Below are 23,341 nucleotides of genomic sequence, written 5' to 3' on the forward strand. Positions count from 1 at the left end.
CGGGGTGAACAGGCAGTGGCTCGGGTGGTTGTTGTCCTTGATGATCTTTATGGCCTTCCTGTGACATCGGGTGGTGTAGGTGTCCTGAAGGGCAGGTAGTTTGCCCCCAGTGATGCGGATTAAGATGTGGATTATAATTGCTTATATAAATGAGTCTGTGCAGTGTCAAAATAATACATCTGTTACATAAGGGGGGAAAAATGCTATTTTGGGAGAAAAAAAATACCACAAAAGACATGAAATAATGGCATTATGGGAAAATAATACATACTGTATTTCACAGAGTATTTGACAAACTCTTTATTTACGTTACAAAGCTGACAACTACTGTAATTATGTGTTAGCACAGCATGTGACATCATTCCCCTGCAGTGTGTGGATTTACACAGCAACATAGCAGACAACTTAAATAGTTTATTTTTATTTCACCTTTATTTCACTAGACAAGTCAGTTAAGAACAAATTCTTATTTACAATGATGGCCAAACCAGGACGACGCTGGGCCAATTATGCGGCACCCTATGGGACTCCCAATCACTTGGAGTGGGAAGGATACAACATCCAATATCACACACTTCTTCCTTGGTATTCTGAGAACTGTCAGATAGCTGTGAGAGCTATGAGTGGATCGTGGACCCATGCATAAATGATAACTTTGCTGTAACTCAGTGGGGCAAGTAGAACATCCGGGTTAGTGTATGTGCATTATCTTGTCAGTTGATTGTCTTTGTCTCAAAGCCTTTCCATTTCTGGGGTAATGAAGAAGCTTCTGATCTCAAACTTCTTGATAGGTAAGAAACACTTGGTTAGTGTATGTGCCTTAACCAATGGGTTGTCAGGTGAACGTTGAAGATGCTTCTTGGAGGTGATCTAATGATGTCATTGAATTGCTGTCATTGAGTTGCTCACTGGACAAGACAATTATTCACTGAAAATTAAAATCTGTCTTTCATTTCACTTATGTTGATATTTGATTGGCTATTTGCTGTCTTTTGAAAATACAAAAATAAATATAACTGTTTTATGAAGCACTTGTAGACATTCATTGTTTTCAAACTCATATTTTCAGCAGAACAGATACATACTTTTACAATATGACATCAAATAAAATAAAAATCAAGTAAGTGATATGTAAATAATTGGCAAAAGGCTCCAACCACCCAAGTCATAGACTGTTCACTTTGCTACCACACGGCAAGCGATACGGGAGCACCAAGTCTGGGACAAAAGGCTCCTTAACAGCTTCTACCCCCAAGCCAGAAGACTGTTTAACGTTAATTAAATGGCTACCTGCACTATTTGCATTGAACCCCTTTGTTATTGATGTATTTTTCTAATTGTTTTCCACTGACTCTCTTGAATTGGCTCGATGCACACTCACTACACTCTACCCACACATTCACTGTGACACTGACCGACTTTCACACTAGCTGCTGCTACTGTGTTTATTATCTATCCTGATTGCCTAGTCACTTTTACCCTTACCTACATGTACATACTGTATTACCTCAACTACCTCGCACCCATGCACATTGACTCGGTACTGGTACTCCTTGTATATAGCCTTGTTATTGTTATTGTGTTACTATTTAGAAAATATTTTCTTACTTTTTAACTCTTCATTGTTGGGAATGGGCTCGTAATAAAGCATCTCACAGTAAAGTCTACACCTGTTGTTTTTGGCGTATGTGACCAATACGATTCGATTTTGATTTGAACAAATGAATGCTCTTGTTGTTTTAATGAGGAATTTAATGAAATAATTTGCTTTTCCTTAAAGATTTGAATGGTCTGGAAAAGCCTTTCGTGATGGCTCTACACAATCTGGTGAAAAACGAGGGTTTGCGACTCTTCTCTTCAAGTGGGAAGGACGATGCAATATCATAATTTCCCTCTGGAGCAAAGAAGCCATGAGAATTTGTCATCGACTCTGCAAAGAAAGACCATCCAGTATGTCATCAATTTACATTTTTGTCATTTAGCAGACACTCTTATCCAGAGCGACTTACAGAAGCAATTAGGATTAAGTGCCTTGCTCAAGAGCACATTGACCGATTTTGCATAGTGAGCTCAGGGATTCTGAACCAGCAACCTATCGGTTACTGGCCCAACCTCTTAACCCACTAGGCTACCACCCCGCCCGCAGTACAGTATGTCATAGGTAACAACTCAGAGGAGAGTACAATGTCTTTCCAAATGAATTAGTGGAACGGTAAAGTAATAATATCTTAGTCTTGACTGAGCAGCAGCCTAAACAACAGCAGGGCTTACCTGTAAAGTACACAGTAGGGGAAGTGTTCTGAGGCTGGTACTCCAGAGACTCTTGAGGACAGAGGTTCTTACTAACTTTCTTGGAACCCTGGTTGGTGGGAAAAGGCACAGTGAAACAAACTGGAAAATGTTCGATATCTTAAAGTACAGCATATCAATTGCAAAGAAGCAGTGCAATGCCATGACCCAAAGAATCATATATCTCCTAAAGGTCAACAGCAGTGTTATTCATGAAAGATGTATGTGTACTATACCTTTGTGTTAAAGGTGAGGACCTGCTCTCCAGTACTGCTGATGGTATCCCTTGCCAAATCAAACACGCCTTCTACAATGTCACTGGTGGCCACGCTGGTAGTGGACTCAAAATAACATTTAGCAGTGGCTTTGGTGATCATTTGAAGAATGACCATACAAGTAGAAGTCTTTGGATCGTTCTGGACTGAAACATCAAAGTTTATATTTTCATACTCATCTGACCACTGTTTTAGGAAGCCCTTCACTGTCTCTTCAGCAAATATCTGGAGAAGATGGGAGGAGAGCTTCTTGGATATGGCACATTGTTCCTTTCCCCATTTCAGCCTTGAAAGAATGGAGTCTGAAACACTTTTGGCTGCTTCCAATGTTAAGACATGTGGAGTGCTGTGGCTGTCCTGAATGGCTATCACTTTATCCACCAATTCATGACTGAAAATGTGGATGGTCCAAGTGGAAATCATTTTTCTCAATTTCCTAACAGCAGAACGGAGGTCGTCAAGATGAGAAGCACCCTGTCCATTTTCCTGTGTGTTCTCAACACTTTCCACCATAATGTTCACTACCACCCCAGCAGCTTGCCTAACTTTGTCAACAAAGGTTAGAGGAAGTAAGTCCTCTGTGTGAATGAAGTCCTCAATGATTGTGTTTCTTACAATGGGAAAGTCAATCTGAGCAGGAAACTCAGTGGGTATGGGAGTCCCGGGTAAAGCAAAGTGCCATTGCGACTGCCTTGATTTTGAAGTAGGTGTTGGAGAGATGGAGGAGCGTGAAGAAGAGGGCTTTCTTGTCTTTTGGCTGGCAGCACTCCTACAACGGATCATGCCATTATCCTCCGGCATGGATCAAGTTGTTTTGGATGCTGTGGTAGATATGAGCAGCAGCAGACCAGGCACTCTTCTGTTGCGGACTCTCTTCAGATTCAGCCAAGGACTTCATATCTGACACGAAAGTCTTAACAACTACTGACGCTGCTGAGCCCACTGGGTGAATTGACTCTGTCTTTACAATGCCAGACAATGTTTGACCTGATACAGCACCTGTTAACTCAGACTGAACGACTGAACTAGGAAAGCTCAAACTACTGACTTTTTTGGCAAGAACTCCACTCACTGCTTGCATTGCTGATGCTAGAAACTCCCGGCTGGAGAGTTTTTGGATGCTCTTAGATGTGAGCGTGCAGGAGGAACCAGATTCATCAATATTGTAGCTGCTCTCGTATTTCCTTATCAGGGCATCAAGATCGTCAATGAAGCCAACATGCGATGCCAAAAACGTGATCTTGTCCTTCAGAACTTCCAGCAAACTCTGTTCGTTCTCGTCAACAAAAGCCACCTTTGTGTCAGAGATGGTGGTCATGACTTGCCCTGTTAGACTCTTGCTCTCTTGGTCAACTTTTTCAAGTTTAGCAGCCAGCTCTCTCACCATGCTTTCAGTCACCTTGTTCTCCGAGTCTCCCCTTCTTCCAGATGTCACTAGAGAGGTTTGACTTGCGGAGGCACTCTTAACGACCAGTGATACGGCCGACTTGACATCTTTAGCCAACTCTGCCATTACAGCAGAGATTAGCATCATAGAGCCTGCACTTCCAGATGGAGAATCGGACATGCATGCAAGTTTGGAGAGAGAACCTTGCAGGCTGTCCTGCACACAGGTGACGAGGGTGTCCTCTGAGAGACCTAAAAGGACATGTAGAGACTCAGAGTTGGTTGTTTTCTTCTGCACCTCAGACAGAGAGGTTTGAGACCTTGAACAAAAAACAGATATCATCAAAGTCAAACAAATAATATGTAAGGCTGTGATGCACATTCAGTGTGTCAAATACATCTGCACCATTGAAAACAATGAGGAAAACACTGCTGTTTCTCTGAGAAAAAACATTAGTGTGATGTCAGCCTAACTGCTTAATTTCTAAAACCCAATAAAATGTTTTTTGTAAAAGTAATTTGTATTGAAACTGGCCTGTAGATATCTATCTATCCTGGCAATATCTATCCTCGGCAAAATCCAAATTGCTATAAACTCCAAATACTGTAACTTCTAATAACTTCAAGGACAATCGTAAATACAAGGCAGTTTGAAGAAATGTTAAAGGGAAATGTCTAAATGTTTCAACTTCATATTCATCATCTCCAGCACCACCCCAACATCAGCATATGTGAAAAATTGGCATTTCTATGTTTTGTAGTACAAAAGAAAGAGGAAGATAAGTGTTTTCTATGACATCATCAACCAATTAGTAGGCTATGCCTACTCATAATTGGTTAAAATCACACGATGCACACTGATGATGTCATTAGAATCTAGAGCTGAGCATTTAACCAACATTTTTGTTATTTTTCGGTTTTAAACAACTAATTGACTGACGTCGGCTCAATTATTTGAATTCCATATATTTAATTTTTTCTTCTTCTGTGAGCTCGATGCTCAGTTTCTGTAGAGATAAATCAGATCAAGCACGAACTATGCAATGTAGTAGGGAGTTGTAGTTTCCAACAGGCCAATATTCTACATAGTTTAGAACAGAAAATATGGTCATTCATTCCCATAATCCATTGCACGCCCGCTTATTTGTCCACTCTGTGTGGAGCAAATACGGAGACCTCATTGACTGAGACGGAGAGACGAGAGAATGCATGAGAGTGATAAAAAGCAGTTGCTTTGCGAGGTTTCTCTACCTGGAAATACATGATCTAAGTGATTGATAGTTGGTATTCAGCAGTCATAAAAGTATGCCTTATTTACTTAGAAGAACTACTAAAATAGTGATTTTGTCAGACAGCATAGGCAGCAGCTCTATAGAGATGAGTTGATGACTTGGAATGAAATAATAAAGTCATCAAATAAATATTTTATATGAGAAAGTAAATGATGGTTAATAAGTGATAAGCAGTAATGGGCAGTCACTACCCAAATGGGACTTTTATTAATAGTTTTATTCTGTGTTGTTACAGCATTCAACCCACATAATCCATAGTGCATTCAATATCTAAAAAAATTATTGAAATTGAAAACCGTGATTATTTTTGAAATATTTGAATCGAAACCAAATCAACCTCAAAAAGCACTAATCTCTCAGCACTATTGGAAACAGTTACGTTCCTCTATCTTTTTTTACTACAAAGCAGGGAAATGTGTAATTTTCACATATGGTGATGCTGGAGATGAATATGAAGTTGTTAAATTTCCCTTTAAGAACATACCTCATGGCCCCCTTGGGCAGGTAGCTTCCACTGCCCAGACTGCCCATCTCCTTAGTCAGGTAAAACTCCTTGAACTTAAGTTGTTGTGATTCCTGCTCTTCTTCCTCTTTTTGCTCCATACAGTTGGAGGAAGGGTAGGGAGTCGGGATGCGAAAGCTATTGTAAGACTTTCGACTGCCTGGCCTCTTAGGTACACCAGCCTCAGTAAATCTCACGCGGGACTTGGTGTTAGCCTTATCGTCTAACAGGCTGGTGAGTGACGCTGTGAGAGATCTCTGTGACAATTGAGAGGAGGCAGCATCTTGGATGCCCAGTAGTTCGTAAAGACCTGGGATGATGATCTGCATCAGCTTGTCCGATAAAAACTGGTCAATCCTCAGACACAAGCCGGCAAGCTGTTGTTTTGTCAGCTGTATTCCAGAAACAGAACAAGTGTTTTAAAATGTTGCATAGTGCATCTTTCAAAAGCTTATGAACAAGGTTAAACATTAGGCAGAGTTTTCATGGTAATCTGATTAAATTGTCAGTAACATGATCTTACCGGGTCAAACACGCCCTCACGAATCCCCCTCCATTGCCTGAAAACAATATTGTTAGAATTGTTGTCATATCAGGATGCCTTAGAAATGTTGTCATATCAGGATGCCTTAGAAATGTTGTCATATCAGGATGTCTTAGAAATGTTGTCATATCAGGATGCCTTAGAAATGTTGTCATATCAGGATGCCTTAGAAATGTTGTCATATCAGGATGCCTTAGAAATGTTGTCATATCAGGATGCCTTAGAATTGTTGTCATATCAGGATGCCTTAGAAATGTTGTCATATCAGGATGCCTTAGAAATGTTGTCATATCAGGATGCCTTAGAAATGTTGTCATATCAGGATGCCTTAGAAATGTTGTCATATCAGGATGCCTTAGAAATGTTGTCATATCAGGATGCCTTAGAAATGTTGTCATATCAGGATGCCTTAGAAATGTTGTCATATCAGGATGCGTGGCAGAATTGTTTTTACTTAAATATTTGCCTGACGGTGAAGTTATACTTGCTTTGTGTCAGTTGTTTTGGCAAAATTGCAATGTGACAACTTTTCTAGCACTACATTTTTTCTCTCCATTTAATCAGTTTCTAATTTGATCCTATTTCCTTGAAGGAGTGATAGTACCAAAGAAAACAGAACATACTTCTCAGTTAGGTTTTGAAGGAAGTCCATAAGTGTCAGATCTTCCACACTGTTGAGCTTCCCCTCTTCTGTGGTTTCCATCACTGAGGTTGCTCTGCTCCTGGCAGAATTGCTCTGCTCCTGGTAGAAATGTAATTATATTGCAAATAATCAAACTTAATTTCAAACTTAATATACAACAAATATCATAGTGAAATAATGATTAACTGTTAAAGAGTGGAGGAGCATTGGCAACGTTGGACCAATTAAACAACTGCAACACAACAGAGATGGTTGTGGTACTTCAACATTTCCAATGATAGCATCACTATAACATTTTATTGAATTAATGTTGAAATATGAAATGACGGTCAACTCAAAAGGTCAACTTACCATCTCATTGACAGCTTCAGAGGGCAGGAGGTCATCCACCACACAGACAGGCAGGTCTAGAGACTGGGACAAGGCTCTATGGTCATAACCAGGAGAGAATGGAAACAACATCAGAGCAATCCCAATGGCAGAATCTAACCACTCTTCATGTCAAAGACTCACTTAGTAGTTAATACATGGCCACAAATAATGAGGGGTTCAAATAGATCTGCTGGAGACTTGACCCTACAAATGACTCCAAGAATGATGCCTGACCTGCCCCATAACAAGTTCTCTCTTATTAGTCTCTCTCTCTTAATCTCCACACAACAATCTAACTGGACAGAGTGTGAGTGGCCTTACCTGACTGTCTCAGTGTCAGAAACATCATAGAACAATAAGACTATGTCTTCCAGGGACGTCTCAGCTACAGCAGAGGGGGCAAAGTCCGGGATGATCTCTCAAGCTGAAACAAAGTGACTGTATGTGAACTGAACCATTTCCCACTGGGCAAAAACTGGTTGAATCAACGTTGTTTCCACATCATTTCAACCCCCAAAAAGCTATGTGATGATATTTAATCAACCTAGAAAACTAATTGGATTTGCAAAAAGTAATCAACTTGAAAGGCATTTAGTCTTTTCTTCACCCAACTTTTAACCTAAATCCAGTGACATGGTGAAACGTTTTGTTGATTTTACATTGAATTCACGTTAGTTAACAACAACCAAACTTTAAATCAAAACCAGATGTTAAACTGACGTCTGTGCCCAGTGGGTTATGTTGATGGATCCGATCAATTACCTTAGTTCTGCTGGTATTATTAGCTGCATGAAAATACATCCGTGGAGTACAAATATTAGCTGCTTTCTGAAGGACAGCCAAGCTGATAGACAACATGGAACCTCCAGATAATTATGACATCATTGGAACACATGCACGTGTCACAAACACTTTGTCACTATAAAAAAGCAGTGTAGCAGTGCTGCCCAAGCTGGGGGGGGACAATTTTATTAGGCTTTTATTCAGATTCACCAACAATGCTCTACTTGAAGTCAATGAGTAAACAAGCCTCAGCAATGTAGACACATCCCACTGGGCACACCATGTCATTTCAATGTGGAAATTTGGGTAATATTTGGTTGAGATGTTGATCAATGAGATTTTAACCTTTATTCATCCACTCAAAAAGATAATGAGAAGTTTGGGAATTAAACAATGTGTTATCACTATGCGTTCAACCATCTAAAAGCACAACCAAATTCCAATGGAAAAACAATGTCTGATTTCTGGTTTAGTTATCATCTAAATGTGTTATCACAGCGCTTTGAACCATTTAAAAGCACAACAAAGTTCAAATGGGAATACAATGTCAGATATTTTGTTTGTAAGTTAGCCTAAAGTTCAGCCTATCTACTCTATTACTAAAGTAATATTGAATTGTGTTTGGTTGACAATGAAACCAAATATCAACATTTGAAGGAGAAGTATCTTCTGCTTGGATAGTTCCTTCTGTGCCACTGACTTAGTATGGCTTTAATTCCAGTTTGTCTAAAAATGTATCATTTACATGTTAGATTCACGTCTCCATCTCAACCAAAAATATAAGTTAAAGAACAGGACTAAATTAAATCAAACTTTAAATGCACTTTAAATCAAGTTTGATTTGATTTAGTCCTATTCTTTAACTTAGATTTTTGGTTGAGATGGAGACGTGAATCCAAAATGTTAATGATTAACTTGAAGATTCAATTTGAAATCAACCAAAGCTTGAGACACTAGGCCTATACTGTATGCATTGTCTATTAGTTGAACTCTGGGTTGAATTGAAACAATAGCTGTTGATGACTTTGCAAATGCTATATAGGCTTTTACAAAGTATGGTTACATCTCATTTGCTTTGTCAAACCTGCCCCTTGGAATGACTTCGATATTAACACTGAATATATTTTGTTATTAAGAGATCTCTCAATAATAATTCTCACAATAGCATATTGGTAGTAGTCAGTGACATATCAAAGCTAAGCAGGGCTGGGTGTAGTTAAAACCCTTGATGGGGTTCGATTCCGGGCTGAGGTGCTGCCCAGCCTATTGTTTTTTTTTCTGAAAGTGTATATAATGTTGAAAATCTGACATTGTTTCAAAGGTACAAATTCAACCTATTTTATATTAAGATGCTTGTGTTTCCAACTTCCCAAAGTTAGTAAACATCCAGAGTTTAGAGGTTGAAAACAGTGTAGGCCTATACCCCATTTTATCCACTACCCCCCTCCCCCACACACACACACTTTACATTTGACCAATATGTATGCAGCCCACCAGCCCTAAAGCATGAACATGTTTTTTTCCTAGAAAATGTGGATTAAGAGAAGCAAAATTATCCTTTTCGCTAGTTTCATCTAAATAGGGGGGCAACATGACATTGACAAACCTTGTCATATCGGCTTTCACCGGGATTTAAAAACCCAGGCTTTCCTAAAATGTTTACCTCAGCCAGTCTAGAACCCAGGTGTGTCTGCAAAACACATGCACGCCTCCATAAGGTTCATGGGTTCCCTATTGTTTTATCCCAGTACAAGAGGGGCAACTGGATTCAGGATCAAACACAAGCAGTCTTTAAGATATATCTTATTACAGTTTAGGCCTACCTTATTATTTTCTTCCATCTGGCAATATCGTTTTAAGGAATTAAATCTGTTTTGTTGCTAGTATTATTATTAACTGTAGGAAAATACCGCTGTAGAGTACAAGAATCAGCTACTTTCTTTAGGACAGCCAAGCTGATAGACAATTTAGAACCTACAGACAATTATGACAAAATTGGAACGCATGAAAGTGTCACAAACGCCTTGTTATTTTCGGGAGTGGCTCCGCATTTGTGACCGGATCTCTGATTTCTATTGCCCAGTATCCGTTAGTGCGCAAATTCTCGCGGGAATTTGGGATTAATACTTTTCTCATGCCGAAACCGGATTAGATACATACCAGTAGTTAAATGACAAAAATTATTATATTCGCAATGTCATTCAGCAAAAAACAAATAAACAAAACATAAATAGCCACTACAATTTAGAAACATGATTTTGTCATCAGTTCAGTACCATTTGTTTGAATTTGTGGACCCACGACTAAAGGTTATCGATGTTAGCTAGTTGCTAGCGACGCTAGTCAGCATAGGCTGTTACATGATAAGTAGTTCGCGTTAGGGAATTAGCTACCCATTAGCCAGCCTAACAAACTGTCAAATCCAATGGAAACCGATGCAACCCTGCTGGCAAATAAGGGCTAGCTAGATGACCAGTGGTGACAGTGAGGTCCCTATGAGTTTCAAGGCGTTAATAAGTGCTATCGTGCAGAAATAGCGTATAAAATACTGGTTGATGAGCTAGCTAAATTAGCTAGCAAGACAGATATGACCGTTAACAGCGTGCACGCACAAATGCATGACGACACATTGTATTTAAGTGAAGAAGACATGCAGAATAAGATCGCCCCACCAAGCTAGATAGTAGAGGGGTACAACAACGCCGGTACACAGATGCATAGCTCATACAATTATATTTTGTTCCAGTCAATGACTATACATGTTAAAAAATAAATACCTGCGTCAAATATATGGCATCGCATGCTAGTGCATAGCTGGCATGGATTAAACAAAAAAAACGGTGACCACTAGATGTCCTCGTATACCCACATTTAGATCAAATGTACTTGATTTTTCATCAGTACTGTGTGAATGACAAGCCCACTGAATCTAGTTGAATAATCTTTATACTCAGCAGGTAGAGGCCTAGGTACTTCAAATCAGTGCTTAATTTGAGCCGGATCATGCCAGAACAGGATCCGGCACCTTTCCGTTCTGGACTGTGATATATATATATATAGTATGGTGATATATAGTATGGTGATATATAGTGTGGTGATATATAGTATGGTGATATATAGTGTGGTAATATATAGTATGGTGGTATATATATATATAGTATGGTGATATATATATATATATAGTATGGTGATATATGGAGTCCTTTTCTCTCCACTGCGACCGCACACCCAGAGAAAACGCCATATACTGTTTGGCCTTGGCCAGGTTAGTCCTACTTTAAATGACATTGATTTACAGGTGAAATGCTTACTTATGGCTTGGGGTTAGAAGCTGTTATTGGTTTACCCTAACAAGTCCTGAAACAAATCATGAGCCAACTATCATGCTTAGAAGGTATATAAAGTGTCAGTATGGGGAGGATAGGATGTAAGGGAGCTTCATTAATGTATTGAGGCCATCACATATACACTATTTCACAATGATAGACCACACATTTGGTCTCCTAACCTTGTTCTGGTTGATTGACTCTCTAACAGTGCCTTCACACAGAGACCATGGCTGCAGCAGCTGAATGTAGCACGGACTCTGGGCAGGAGGAGTGCTCAGCACATTGGGTAGACACCAGGATCCTGGTCATTAGGCAGATTAAACATACTGAAACAAGGAGGGACAACCTGGACTTGTCCAAAAAGGAACTCTTATTTAAGTTTTCTGTTCGGGAAAAACATATATATATTTTTTTACGTTTTCCATTGTGTGCCCTCATTAACACGATCCAGAGATCAACTGCACTAACTGGTACCTCACAAAGTACCTGTATTGTCACTAACAAGGGAGGAAAATACAGTGAACAAGATGAGACTTTGGAACAGATGATGCCTGAAACAATGCGGATTACGAAGAATTTAGTTCCTTTTGATGAGGCTTATAGATATAGTCAATACTGTGTTTGATTTGTGTGTAGACAGTTTATAACGGCAGGCAGTGGATTCTCAGTCATTCGTATTCTCAAGTAACAAAAACGTATCATATTTCACTGGCTATTTGTAGTAGCCAAATGTCAATGGAATTATTATTATTCTAGTCTTTATTCTAGAATCATTCAGTTGAATGAATGTATGTGGTTGTACTGTATGTGATTGTAAGTGTTTGACATGGGTCAAATTGAGGCTCCAAACCCCCCCACTTAACACTAGTTTTTGTCCATAGAAATCCTCACTTGCTGATGAAGATCTATAGTGGTTGAAATCAATGTAAAATACACAGTATGAACACTGCTGCCTTAAAACTCTTTTATTCAAATCAAATCAAATGTTATTTGTCACATACACATGGTTAGCAGATGTTAATGCGAGTGTAGCGAAATGCTTGTGCTTCTAGTTCCGACAATGCAGTATTAACCAACGAGTAATCTAACCTAACAATTCCACAAAGAGATATGAATGAGTGATGGTACAGAACAGCATAGGCAGTAGATGGTATCGAGTACAGTATATACATATGAGATGAGTAATGTAGGGTATGTAAACATAAAAGTGGCATAGTTTAAAGTGGCTAGTGATACATGTATAACATAAAGATGGCAAGATGCAGTAGATGATATAGAGTACAGTATATACATATACATATGAGATGAGTAATGTAGGGTATGTAAACATTATATTAAGTGGCATTGTTTAAAGTGGCTAGTGATACATTTTTACATCAATTTCCATCATTAAAGTGAGCTGGAGTTGAGTCAGTATGTTGGCAGCAGCCACTGAATGTTAGTGGTGGCTGTTTAACAGTCTGATGGCCTTGAGATAGAAGCTGTTTTTCAGTCTCTCGGTCCCTGCTTTGATGCACCTGTACTGACCTCGCCTTCTGGATGATAGCGGGGTGAACAGGCAGTGGCTCGGGTGGTTGTTGTCCTTGATGATCTTTATGGCCTTCCTGTGACATCGGGTGGTGTAGGTGTCCTGGAGGGCAGGTAGTTTGCCCCCGGTGATGCGGATTAAGATGTGGATTATAATTGCTTATATAAATGAGTCTGTGCAGTGTCAAAATAATACATCTGTTACATAAGGGGGGAAAAAATGCTATTTTGGGAGAAAAAAAATACCACAAAAGACATGAAATAATGGCATTATGGGAAAATAATACATACTTTATTTCACATAGAGTATTTGACAAATTCTTTATTTACGTTACAAAGCTGACAACTACTGTAACGATGTGTTAGCACAGCATGTGTCATCATTCCCCTGCAGTGTGTGGATTTACACAGCAACATAGCAGACAACTTAAATAGTTTATTTTTATTTCACCTTTATTTCACTAGACAAGTCAGTTAAGAACAAATTCTTATTTACAATGATGGCCAAACCCGGACGACGCTGGGCCAATTATGCGGCACCCTACGGGACTCCCAATCACTTGGAGTGGGAAGGATACAAAATCCAATATCACACACTTCTTCCTTGGTATTCTGAGAACTGTCAGATAGCTGTGAGAGCTATGAGTGGATCGTGGACCCATGCATAAATGATAACTTTGCTGTAACTCAGTGGGGCAAGTAGAACATCCGGGTTAGTGTATGTGCATTATCTTGTCAGTTGATTGTCTTTGTCTCAAAGCCTTTCCATTTCTGGGGTATTGAAGAAGCTTCTGATCTCAAACTTCTTGATAGGTAAGAAACACTTGGTTAGTGTATGTGCCTTAACCAATGGGTTGTCAGGTGAATGTTGAAGATGCTTCTTGGAGGTGATCTAATGATGTCATTGAATTGCTGTCATTGAGTTGCTCACTGGACAAGACAATTATTCACTGAAAATTAAATCTGTCTTTCATTTCACTTATGTTGATATTTGATTGGCTATTTGCTGTCTTTTGAAAATACAAAAATAAATATAACTGTTTTATGAAGCACTTGTAGACATTCATTGTTTTCAAAATCATATTTTCAGCAGAACAGATACATACTTTTACAATATGACATCAAATAAAATAAAAATCAAGTAAGTGATATGTAAATGATTGGCAGAAGGCTCCAACCACCCAAGTCATAGACTGTTCACTCTGCTACCACACGGCAAGCGATACGGGAGCACCAATCTGGTACAAAAGGCTCCTTAACAGCTTCTACCCCCAAGCCATAAGACTGTTTAACGTTAATTAAATGGCTACCTGCACTATTTGCATTGAACCCCTTTGTTATTGATGTATTTTTCTAATTGTTTTCCACTGACTCTCTTGAATTGGCTCGATGCACACTCACTACACTCTACCCACACATTCACTGTGACACTGACCGACTTTCACACTAGCTGCTGCTACTGTGTTTATTATCTATCCTGATTGCCTAGTCACTTTTACCCTTACCTACATGTACATACTGTATTACCTCAACTACCTCGCACCCATGCACATTGACTCAGTACTGGTACTCCTTGTATATAGCCTTGTTATTGTGTTACTATTTAGAAAATATTTTCTTACTTTTTAACTCTTCATTGTTGGGAATGGGCTCGTAATAAAGCATCTCACAGTAAAGTCTACACCTGTTGTTTTCGGCGTATGTGACCAATACGATTCGATTTTGATTTGAACAAATGATGCTCTTGTTGTTTTAATGAGGAATTTAATTAAATCATTTGCTTTTCCTTGAAGATTTGAATGGGCTGGAAAAGCCTTTCGTGATGGCTCTACACAATCTGGTGAAAAGGGAGGGTTTGCGACTCTTCTCTTCAAGTGGGAAGGACGATGCAATATCATAATTTCCCTCTGGAGCAAAGAAGCCATGAGAATTTGACATCGACTCTGCAAAGAAAGACCATCCAGTATGTCATCAATTTACATTTTTAGTCATTTAGCAGACGCTCTTATCCAGAGCGATTTACAGAAGCAATTAGGATTACGTGCCTTGCTCAAGAGCACATTGACAGATTTTGCATAGTGAGCTCAGGGATTCTGAACCAGCAACCTATCGGTTACTGGCCCAACCTCTTAACCCACTAGGCTACCACCCAGCCCGCAGTACAGTATGTCATAGGTAACAACTCAGAGGAGAGTACAATGTCTTTCCAAATGAATTAGTTGAACGGTAAAGTAATAATATCTTAGTCTTGACTGAGCAGCAGCCTAAACAACAGCAGGGCTTACCTGTAAAGTACACAGTAGGGGAAGTGTTCTGAGGCTGGTACTCCAGAGACTCTTGAGGACAGAGGTTCTTACTAACTTTCTTGGAACCCTGGTTGGTGGGAAAAGGCACAGTGAAACAAACTGGAAAATGTTCGATATCTTAAAGTACAGCATATCAATTGCAAAGAAGCAGTGCAATGCCATGACCCAAAGAATCATATATCTCATAAAGGTCAACAGCAGTGTTATTCATGAAAGATGTATGTGTACTATACCTTTGTGTTAAAGGTGAGGACCTGCTCTCCAGTACTGCTGGTGGTATCCCTTGCCAAATCAAACACGCCATCTACAATGTCACTGGTGGCCACGCTGGTAGCAGACTCAAAATAACATTTAGCAGTGGCTTTGGTGATCATTTGAAGAATGACCATACAAGTAGAAGTCTTTGGATCGTTCTGGACTGAAACATCAAAGTTTATATTTTCATATTCATCAGACCACTGTTTTAGGAAGCCCTTCACTATCTCTTCAGCAAATATCTGGAGAAGATGGGAGGAGAGCTTCTTGGATATGGCACATTGTTCCTTTCCCCATTTCAGCCTTGAAAGAATGGAGTCTGAAACACTTTTGGCTGCTTCCAATGTTAAGACATGTGGAGTGCTGTGGCTGTCCTGAATGGCTATCACTTTATCCACCAATTCATGACTGAAAATGTGGATGGTCCAAGTGGAAATTATTTTTCTCAATTTCCTAACAGCAGAACGGAGGTCGTCAAGATGAGAAGCACCCTGTCCATTTTCCTGTGTGTTCTCAACACTTTCCACCATAATGTTCACTACCACCCCAGCAGCTTGCCTAACTTTGTCAACAAAGGTTAGAGGAAGTAAGTCCTCTGTGTGAATGAAGTCCTCAATGATTGTGTTTCTTACAATGGGAAAGTCAATCTGAGCAGGAAACTCAGTGGGTATGGGAGTCCCGGGTAAAGTAAAGTGCCATTGCGACTGCCTTGATTTTGAAGTAGGTGTTGGAGAGATGGAGGAGCGTGAAGAAGAGGGCTTTCTTGTCTTTTTGCTGGCAGCACTCCTACAACGGATCATGCCAATATCCTCCAGCATGGATCCTGAGAGCTCAGTGGTTTTAGGTAGTAATTTATGCGGAATGTCCACACAGGCATCTTTTCCACCAGATGTAACACTGCTCTGGTTGACCTCAAGATGGCCGAGATTAGCTCTCAGTGATGCAGAACTGCTTTGATATGTAAACATTTTGATTGAATCAAGAGTTGTGTCTGATCTTTGAAGATCTTTTCTGATAATCTCCTTAATCTTACTTTGCAGACTGTGGTAGATGTTACGAGCAACAGACCAGATCCTTTTCTCAGAAACCTGTCCAGTGGTGAGCAGGGAGGTTCCAGATACCATGTCAGATGAATGGGTGGTCTGGGTGAGCTCCTGCTGGTCTTTCACCATGGTTTGTATAATATCAGTAGATGTGGTGGATGTAGATACAGACTGATCTGTTGTACCTTCCTCCACAATGTTAAATGATCTAGAGAGGACCTCACTCACTCCTTTCTCAGCTTTGGTTTGGAACTCATAACTAGAGAGTTTCTGGAGGCTCTTTGTTGAAAGACTATGGGAAGATGCAATGCCTTTGGAGGCAGCCGTGCTGCAATCTAGACTTACTGGAGAGGTTCGCTCAGGAGAATCTTGGAGACGTTCAAACATGTCTTCACATGGTGTTGGGGACCTTGACCAGGAGATGTTATTCAGCTGAGACAGAACACCACCTACCAACACGTTGACCGCAAGGGACATATCAGATATTTTCTTTCCTACTGTGGAGAAGCAAGGTGCATTTGTTGTCTGATCCTCGCATGAGGTCAAGATTGTTGAAATGACCTCTTTGGTACTATTGGTCAGTAGAGCCTCGTCTGTTTCAGTCCAGAGAAGTTTTGAACTCTCGCTGACACCCCTGTGTAGAGCCACTTCAAGGTTCAAACTGGGCAAGTGAGGCACACTCTTACTAGCTTGCCTCAAGTCCTGGCTTGCCAAACAAATGTGCTCCTTAGTCCCAAGATGTTCAGAGTCCTCTGTGGGTATATGACTGGACATTCTGCTCAGCATGTCTGACCTCCGCTGGTGAATGGTGAAGTCCTTTAATGTCTTCTTAATATTGTTATATAAACTAGTGGTAGCTGACCAGATCCTGCTCTGTAGCTTTTGTGCTTTTTCCTGGAGGTCAGGTTCTCTCTCCTCTACTTCTGCAGGTTGCGCCAAGCTCTGCAGGTCTTCCACAAATGTGTCAATGATGCCAAAGGCAGCAGAATCTGCACAAATATCCTTTGACCATGTGTACCGGTTTTGAATGGAACCAGACCTGGTCGCTACAGAATAAGCAGGCTTTGCACTAGTTAAGCTACTGGTGGACTTTTCAACTAGGAACTCACTCACTGCTTGAGTGGCGTTTCTCTTGAATTCCTCACTTGAGAGTTTTTTCATGCAATTTAACAGACTGGTCAAAGAAGCTGTGGCATTACTTCTGCTGTCCTCAATTTGAGAGGGGAACTCACATACTATTGATGATGAGGCCCTGGAATGGGAGATATCCCCAAGCTGAGCCAGAACACCTTCTACAAATTGTTGTCTCTCAATAGAGAAGTCTGATCCTTTTTCTCCAACAGTGTACAGGGGGTCCTCCTTTGACATCTCAGTGTTGTACAAGACCAGAAGCTCTGAGATGACTTCTTTGGTGCAAGTTGTCAGAAGGAGCTTGCTTTCTTCTGAGTCAGTTTGTGCCCAAATAAGTTTTGAGCTCTCACTTAGGCCTCTTTGTAAAGTAACTTCACCAGTGGACTCTGGCAACTGAGGCTCACTCTTACTGGGCCTATATTTCATGTCTAAGCAAGGAAGTGGAACTGTCTCCTTAAACTCAGCATTTGTGATGTTGTCATCAGATGTGACAATGCTCTTTAAGGCACATCGCTGAAGCTTGCCGAAATAATCTTTCAAGTTGTTTTGGATGCTGTGGTAGATATGAGCAGCAGCAGACCAGGCACTCTTCTGTTGCGGACTCTCTTCAGATTCAGCCAAGGACTTCATATCTGACACGAAAGTCTTAACAACTACTGACGCTGCTGAGCCCACTGGGTGAATTGACTCTGTCTTTACAATGCCAGACAATGTTTGACCTGATACAGCACCTGTTAACTCAGACTGAACGACTGAACTAGGAAAGCTCAAACTACTGACTTTTTTGGCAAGAACTCCACTCACTGCTTGCATTGCTGATGTTAGAAACAGCCGGCTGGAGAGTTTTTGGATGCTCTTAGATGTGAGCGTGCAGGAGGAACCAGATTCACTAATATTGTAGCTGCTCTCGTATTTCCTTATCAGGGCATCAAGATCGTCAATGAAGCCAACATGCGATGCCAAAAACGTGATCTTGTCCTTCAGAACTTCCAGCAAACTCTGTTCGTTCTCGTCAACAAAAGCCACCTTTGTGTCAGAGATGGTGCTCATGACTTGCCCTGTTAGACTCTTGCTCTCTTGGTCAACTTTTTCAAGTTTAGCAGCCAGCTCTCTCACCATGCTTTCAGTCACCTTGTTCTCCGAGTCTCCCCTTCTTCCAGATGTCACTAGAGAGGTTTGACTTGCGGAGGCACTCTTAACGACCAGTGATACGGCCGACTTGACATCTTTAGCCAACTCTGCCATTACAGCAGGGATTAGCATCATAGAGCCTGCACTTCCAGATGGAGAATCGGACATGCATGCAAGTTTGGAGAGAGAACCTTGCAGGCTGTCCTGCACACAGGTGACGAGGGTGTCCTCTGAGAGACCTAAAAGGACATGTAGAGACTCAGAGTTGGTTGTTTTCTTCTGCACCTCAGACAGAGAGGTTTGAGACCTTGAACAAAAAACAGATATCATCAAAGTCAAACAAATAATATGTAAGGCTGTGATGCACGTTCAGTGTGTCAAATACATCTGCGCCATTTAAAACAATGAGGAAAACACTGCTGTTTCTCTGAGAAAAAACCTTAGTGTGATGTCAGCCTAACTGCTTAATTTCTAAAGCCCAATAAAATGTTTTTTGTAAAAGTAATTTGTATTGAAACTGGCCTGTAGATATCTATCTATCCTGGCAATATCTATCCTCTGCTAAATCCAAATTGCTATAAACTTCAAATACTGTAACTTCTAATAACTTCAAGGACAATCGTAAATACAAGGCAGTTTGAAGAAATGTTAAAGGGAAATGTCTAAATGTTTCAACTTCATATTCATCATCTCCAGCACCACCCCAACATCAGCATATGTGAAAAATTGGCATTTCTATGTTTTGTAGTACAAAAGAAAGAGGAAGATAAGTGTTTTCTATGACATCATCAACCAATTAGTAGGCTATGCCTACTCATAATTGGTTAAAATCACACGATGCACACTGATGATGTCATTAGAATCTAGAGCTGAGCATTTAACCAACATTTTTGTTATTTTTCGGTTTTTAAACAAATAATTGACCGACGTCGGCTCAATTATTTGAATTCCATATATTTAATTTTTTTCTTCTTCTGTGAGCTCGATGCTCAGTTTCTGTAGAGATAAATCAGATCAAGCACGAACTATGCAATGTAGTAGGGAGTTGTAGTTTCCAACAGGCCAATATTCTACATAGTTTAGAACAGAAAATATGGTCATTCATTCCCATAATCCATTGCACGCCCGCTTATTTGTCCACTCTGTGTGGAGCAGATACGGAGACCTCATTGACTGAGACGGAGAGACGAGAGAATGCATGAGAGCGATAAAAAGCAGTTGCTTTGCGAGGTTTCTCTACCTGGAAATACATGATCTAAGTGATTGATAGTTGGTATTCAGCAGTCATAAAAGTATGCCTTATTTACTTAGAAGAACTACTAAAATAGTGATTTTGTCAGACAGCATAGGCAGCAGCTCTATAGAGATGAGTTGATGACTTGGAATGAAATAATAAAGTCATCAAATAAATATTTTATATGAGAAAGTAAATGATGGTTAATAAGTGATAAGCAGTAATGGGCAGTCACTACCCAAATGGGACTTTTATTAATAGTTTTATTCTGTGTTGTTACAGCATTCAACCCACATAATCCATAGTGCATTCAATATCTAAAAAAATTATTGAAATCGAAAACCGTGATTATTTTTTAAATATTTGAATCGAAACCAAATCAACCTCAAAAAGCACTAATCTCTCAGCACTATTGGAAACAGTTACGTTCCTCTATCTTTTTTTACTACAAAGCAGGGAAATGTGTAATTTTCACATATGGTGATGCTGGAGATGAATATGAAGTTGTTAAATTTCCCTTTAAGAACATACCTCATGGCCCCCTTGGGCAGGTAGCTTCCACTGCCCAGACTGCCCATCTCCTTAGTCAGGTAAAACTCCTTGAACTTAAGTTGTTGTGATTCCTGCTCTTCTTCCTCTTTTTGCTCCATACAGTTGGAGGAAGGGTAGGGAGTCGGGATGCGAAAGCTATTGTAAGACTTTCGACTGCCTGGCCTCTTAGGTACACCAGCCTCAGTAAATCTCACGCGGGACTTGGTGTTAGCCTTATCGTCTAACAGGCTGGTGAGTGACGCTGTGAGAGATCTCTGTGACAATTGAGAGGAGGCAGCATCTTGGATGCCCAGTAGTTCGTAAAGACCTGGGATGATGATCTGCATCAGCTTGTCCGATAAAAACTGGTCAATCCTCAGACACAAGCCGGCAAGCTGTTGTTTTGTCAGCTGTATTCCAGAAACAGAACAAGTGTTTTAAAATGTTGCATAGTGCATCTTTCAAAAGCTTATGAACAAGGTTAAACATTAGGCAGAGTTTTCATGGTAATCTGATTAAATTGTCAGTAACATGATCTTACCGGGTCAAACATGCCCTCACGAATCCCCCTCCATTGCCTGAAAACAATATTGTTAGAAATGTTGTCATATCAGGATGCCTTAGAAATGTTGTCATATCAGGATGCCTTAGAAATGTTGTCATATCAGGATGCCTTAGAAATGTTGTCATATCAGGATGCCTTAGAAATGTTGTCATATCAGGATGCCTTAGAAATGTTGTCATATCAGGATGCCTTAGAAATGTTGTCATATCAGGATGCCTTAGAAATGTTGTCATATCAGGATGCCTTAGAAATGTTGTCATATCAGGATGCCTTAGAAATGTTGTCATATCAGGATGCGTGGCAGAATTGTTTTTATTTAAATATTTGCCTGACGGTGAAGTTATACTTGCTTTGTGTCAGTTGTTTTGGCAAAAATGCAATGTGACAACTTTTCTAGCACTGAACATTTTTTTCTCCATTTAATCAGTTTCTAATTTGATCCTATTTCCTTGAAGGAGTGATAGTACCAAAGAAAACAGAACATACTTCTCAGTTAGGTTTTGAAGGAAGTCCATAAGTGTCAGATCTTCCACACTGTTGAGCTTCCCCTCTTCTGTGGTTTCCATCACTGAGGTTGCTCTGCTCCTGGCAGAATTGCTCTGCTCCTAGTAGAAATTTAATTATATTGCAAAAAATCAACCTTAATATACAACAAATATCATACTGAAATAATGATTAACTGTTAAAGAGTGGAGGAGCATTGACAACGTTGGACCAATTAAACAACTGCAACACAACAGAGATGGTTGTGGTACTTCAACATTTCCAATGATAGCATCACTATAACATTTTATTGAATTAATGTTGAAATATGAAATGACGGTCAACTCAAAAGGTCAACTTACCATCTCATTGACAGCTTCAGAGGGCAGGAGGTCATCCACCACACAGACAGGCAGGTCTAGAGACTGGGACAAGGCTCTATGGTCATAACCAGGAGAGAATGGAAACAACATCAGAGCAATCCCAATGGCAGAATCTAACCACTGTCTTCATGTCAAAGACTCACTTAGTAGTTAATACATGGCCACAAATAATGAGGGGTTCAAATAGATCTGCTGGGGACTTGACCCTACAAATGACTCCAAGAATGATGCCTGACCTGCCCCATAACAAGTTCTCTCTTATTAGTCTCTCTCTCTTAATCTCCACACAACAATCTAACTGGACAGAGTGTGAGTGGCCTTACCTGACTGTCTCCGTGTCAGAAACATCATAGAACAATAAGACTATGTCTTCCAGGGACGTCTCAGCTACAGCAGAGGGGGCAAAGTCCGGGATGATCTCTCAAGCTGAAACAAAGTGACTGTATGTGAACTGAACCATTTCCCACTGGGCAAAAACTGGTTGAATCAACGTTGTTTCCACATCATTTCAACCCCCAAAAAGCTATGTGATGATATTTAATCAACGTAGAAAACTAATTGGATTTGCAAAAAGTAATCAACTTGAAAGGCATTTAGTCTTTTCTTCACCCAACTTTTAACCTAAATCCAGTGACATGGTGAAACGTTTTGTTGATTTTACATTGAATTCACGTTAGTTAACAACAACCAAACTTTAAATCAAAACCAGATGTTAAACTGACGTCTGTGCCCAGTGGGTTATGTTGATGGATCCGATCAATTACCTTAGTTCTGCTGGTATTATTAGCTGCATGAAAATACATCTGTGGAGTACAAATATTAGCTGCTTTCTGAAGGACAGCCAAGCTGATAGACAACATGGAACCTCCAGATAATTATGACATCATTGGAACACATGCACGTGTCACAAACACTTTGTCACTATAAAAAAGCAGTGTACCAGTGCTGCCCAAGCTTGGGGGTGGGACAATTTTATTAGGCTTTTATTCAGATTCACCAACAATGCTCTACTTGAAGTCAATGAGTAAACAAGCCTCAGCAATGTAGACACATCCCACTGGGCACACCATGTCATTTCAACGTGGAAATTTGGGTAATATTTGGTTGAGATGTTGATCAATGAGATTTTAACCTTTATTCATCCACTCAAAAAGATAATGAGAAGTTTGGGAATTAAACAATGTGTTATCACTATGCGTTCAACCATCTAAAAGCACAACCAAATTCCAATGGAAAAACAATGTCTGATTTCTGGTTTAGTTATCATCTAAATGTGTTATCACAGCGCTTTGAACCATTTAAAAGCACAACAAAGTTCAAATGGGAATACAATGTCA

The 23,341-nt window shown here is 40.0% G+C and overlaps 2 protein-coding genes and 1 long non-coding RNA gene across 3 annotated transcripts; all 3 read right to left on the reverse strand.

Annotated features, from left to right (window-relative positions):
* Positions 1–1,811: 1,811 nt before the first annotated feature.
* LOC139539467 (uncharacterized) lies at positions 1,812–3,343 on the reverse strand. The gene is made up of 3 exons (XR_011667954.1): positions 2,526–3,343; positions 2,272–2,359; positions 1,812–1,930 (listed from the first exon to the last, which is right to left on the reverse strand). It is a non-coding gene; the product is annotated as an uncharacterized lncRNA (long non-coding RNA).
* Positions 3,344–3,351: 8 nt separating this feature from the next.
* On the reverse strand, positions 3,352–10,121 carry LOC139540523 (uncharacterized). The gene is made up of 7 exons (XM_071344407.1): positions 9,910–10,121; positions 7,625–7,727; positions 7,283–7,358; positions 6,912–7,030; positions 6,268–6,304; positions 5,727–6,136; positions 3,352–4,270 (listed from the first exon to the last, which is right to left on the reverse strand). Exons 3-7 carry the CDS (start codon positions 7,283–7,285, stop codon positions 3,352–3,354), a joined length of 1,488 nt encoding a protein of 495 aa, XP_071200508.1. The 5' UTR covers positions 7,286–7,358; positions 7,625–7,727; positions 9,910–10,121.
* A 3,126-nt stretch (positions 10,122–13,247) lies between these two features.
* Positions 13,248–22,247, reverse strand: LOC139539468 (serine-rich adhesin for platelets-like). Its single transcript, XM_071342439.1, has 6 exons — positions 21,984–22,247; positions 21,625–21,743; positions 21,115–21,151; positions 20,574–20,983; positions 15,482–19,115; positions 13,248–15,315 (listed from the first exon to the last, which is right to left on the reverse strand). The coding sequence occupies exons 1-6, from the start codon at positions 22,092–22,094 to the stop codon at positions 15,112–15,114; spliced, it is 4,515 nt and encodes a 1,504-aa protein (XP_071198540.1). The 5' UTR covers positions 22,095–22,247; the 3' UTR covers positions 13,248–15,111.
* Between the last annotated feature and the right edge of the window lie 1,094 nt (positions 22,248–23,341).

The sequence above is a fragment of the Salvelinus alpinus genome, chromosome 15 (assembly GCF_045679555.1).
Source record: "Salvelinus alpinus chromosome 15, SLU_Salpinus.1, whole genome shotgun sequence".
Classification (NCBI taxonomy): domain Eukaryota; kingdom Metazoa; phylum Chordata; class Actinopteri; order Salmoniformes; family Salmonidae; genus Salvelinus; species Salvelinus alpinus.

Excerpts from the sequence above, each read along its gene's own strand:
- LOC139540523 (XM_071344407.1), bottom strand. Across the intron at positions 6,305-6,911 it reads CTTCAAAACCTAACTGAGAA|GCAATGGAGGGGGATTCGTG; the intron begins GTATGTTCTGTT and ends TATTGTTTTCAG. Across the intron at positions 6,137-6,267 it reads GTGAGGGCGTGTTTGACCCG|CTGACAAAACAACAGCTTGC; the intron begins GTAAGATCATGT and ends TCTGGAATACAG.
- LOC139539468 (XM_071342439.1), bottom strand. The coding sequence starts at position 22,094 with ATGTTGTTTCCATTCTCTCCTGGTTATGACCATAGAGCCTTGTCCCAG. Across the intron at positions 21,152-21,624 it reads CTTCAAAACCTAACTGAGAA|GCAATGGAGGGGGATTCGTG; the intron begins GTATGTTCTGTT and ends TATTGTTTTCAG. Across the intron at positions 19,116-20,573 it reads CTGCCCAAGGGGGCCATGAG|GTCTCAAACCTCTCTGTCTG; the intron begins GTATGTTCTTAA and ends TTTTTGTTCAAG.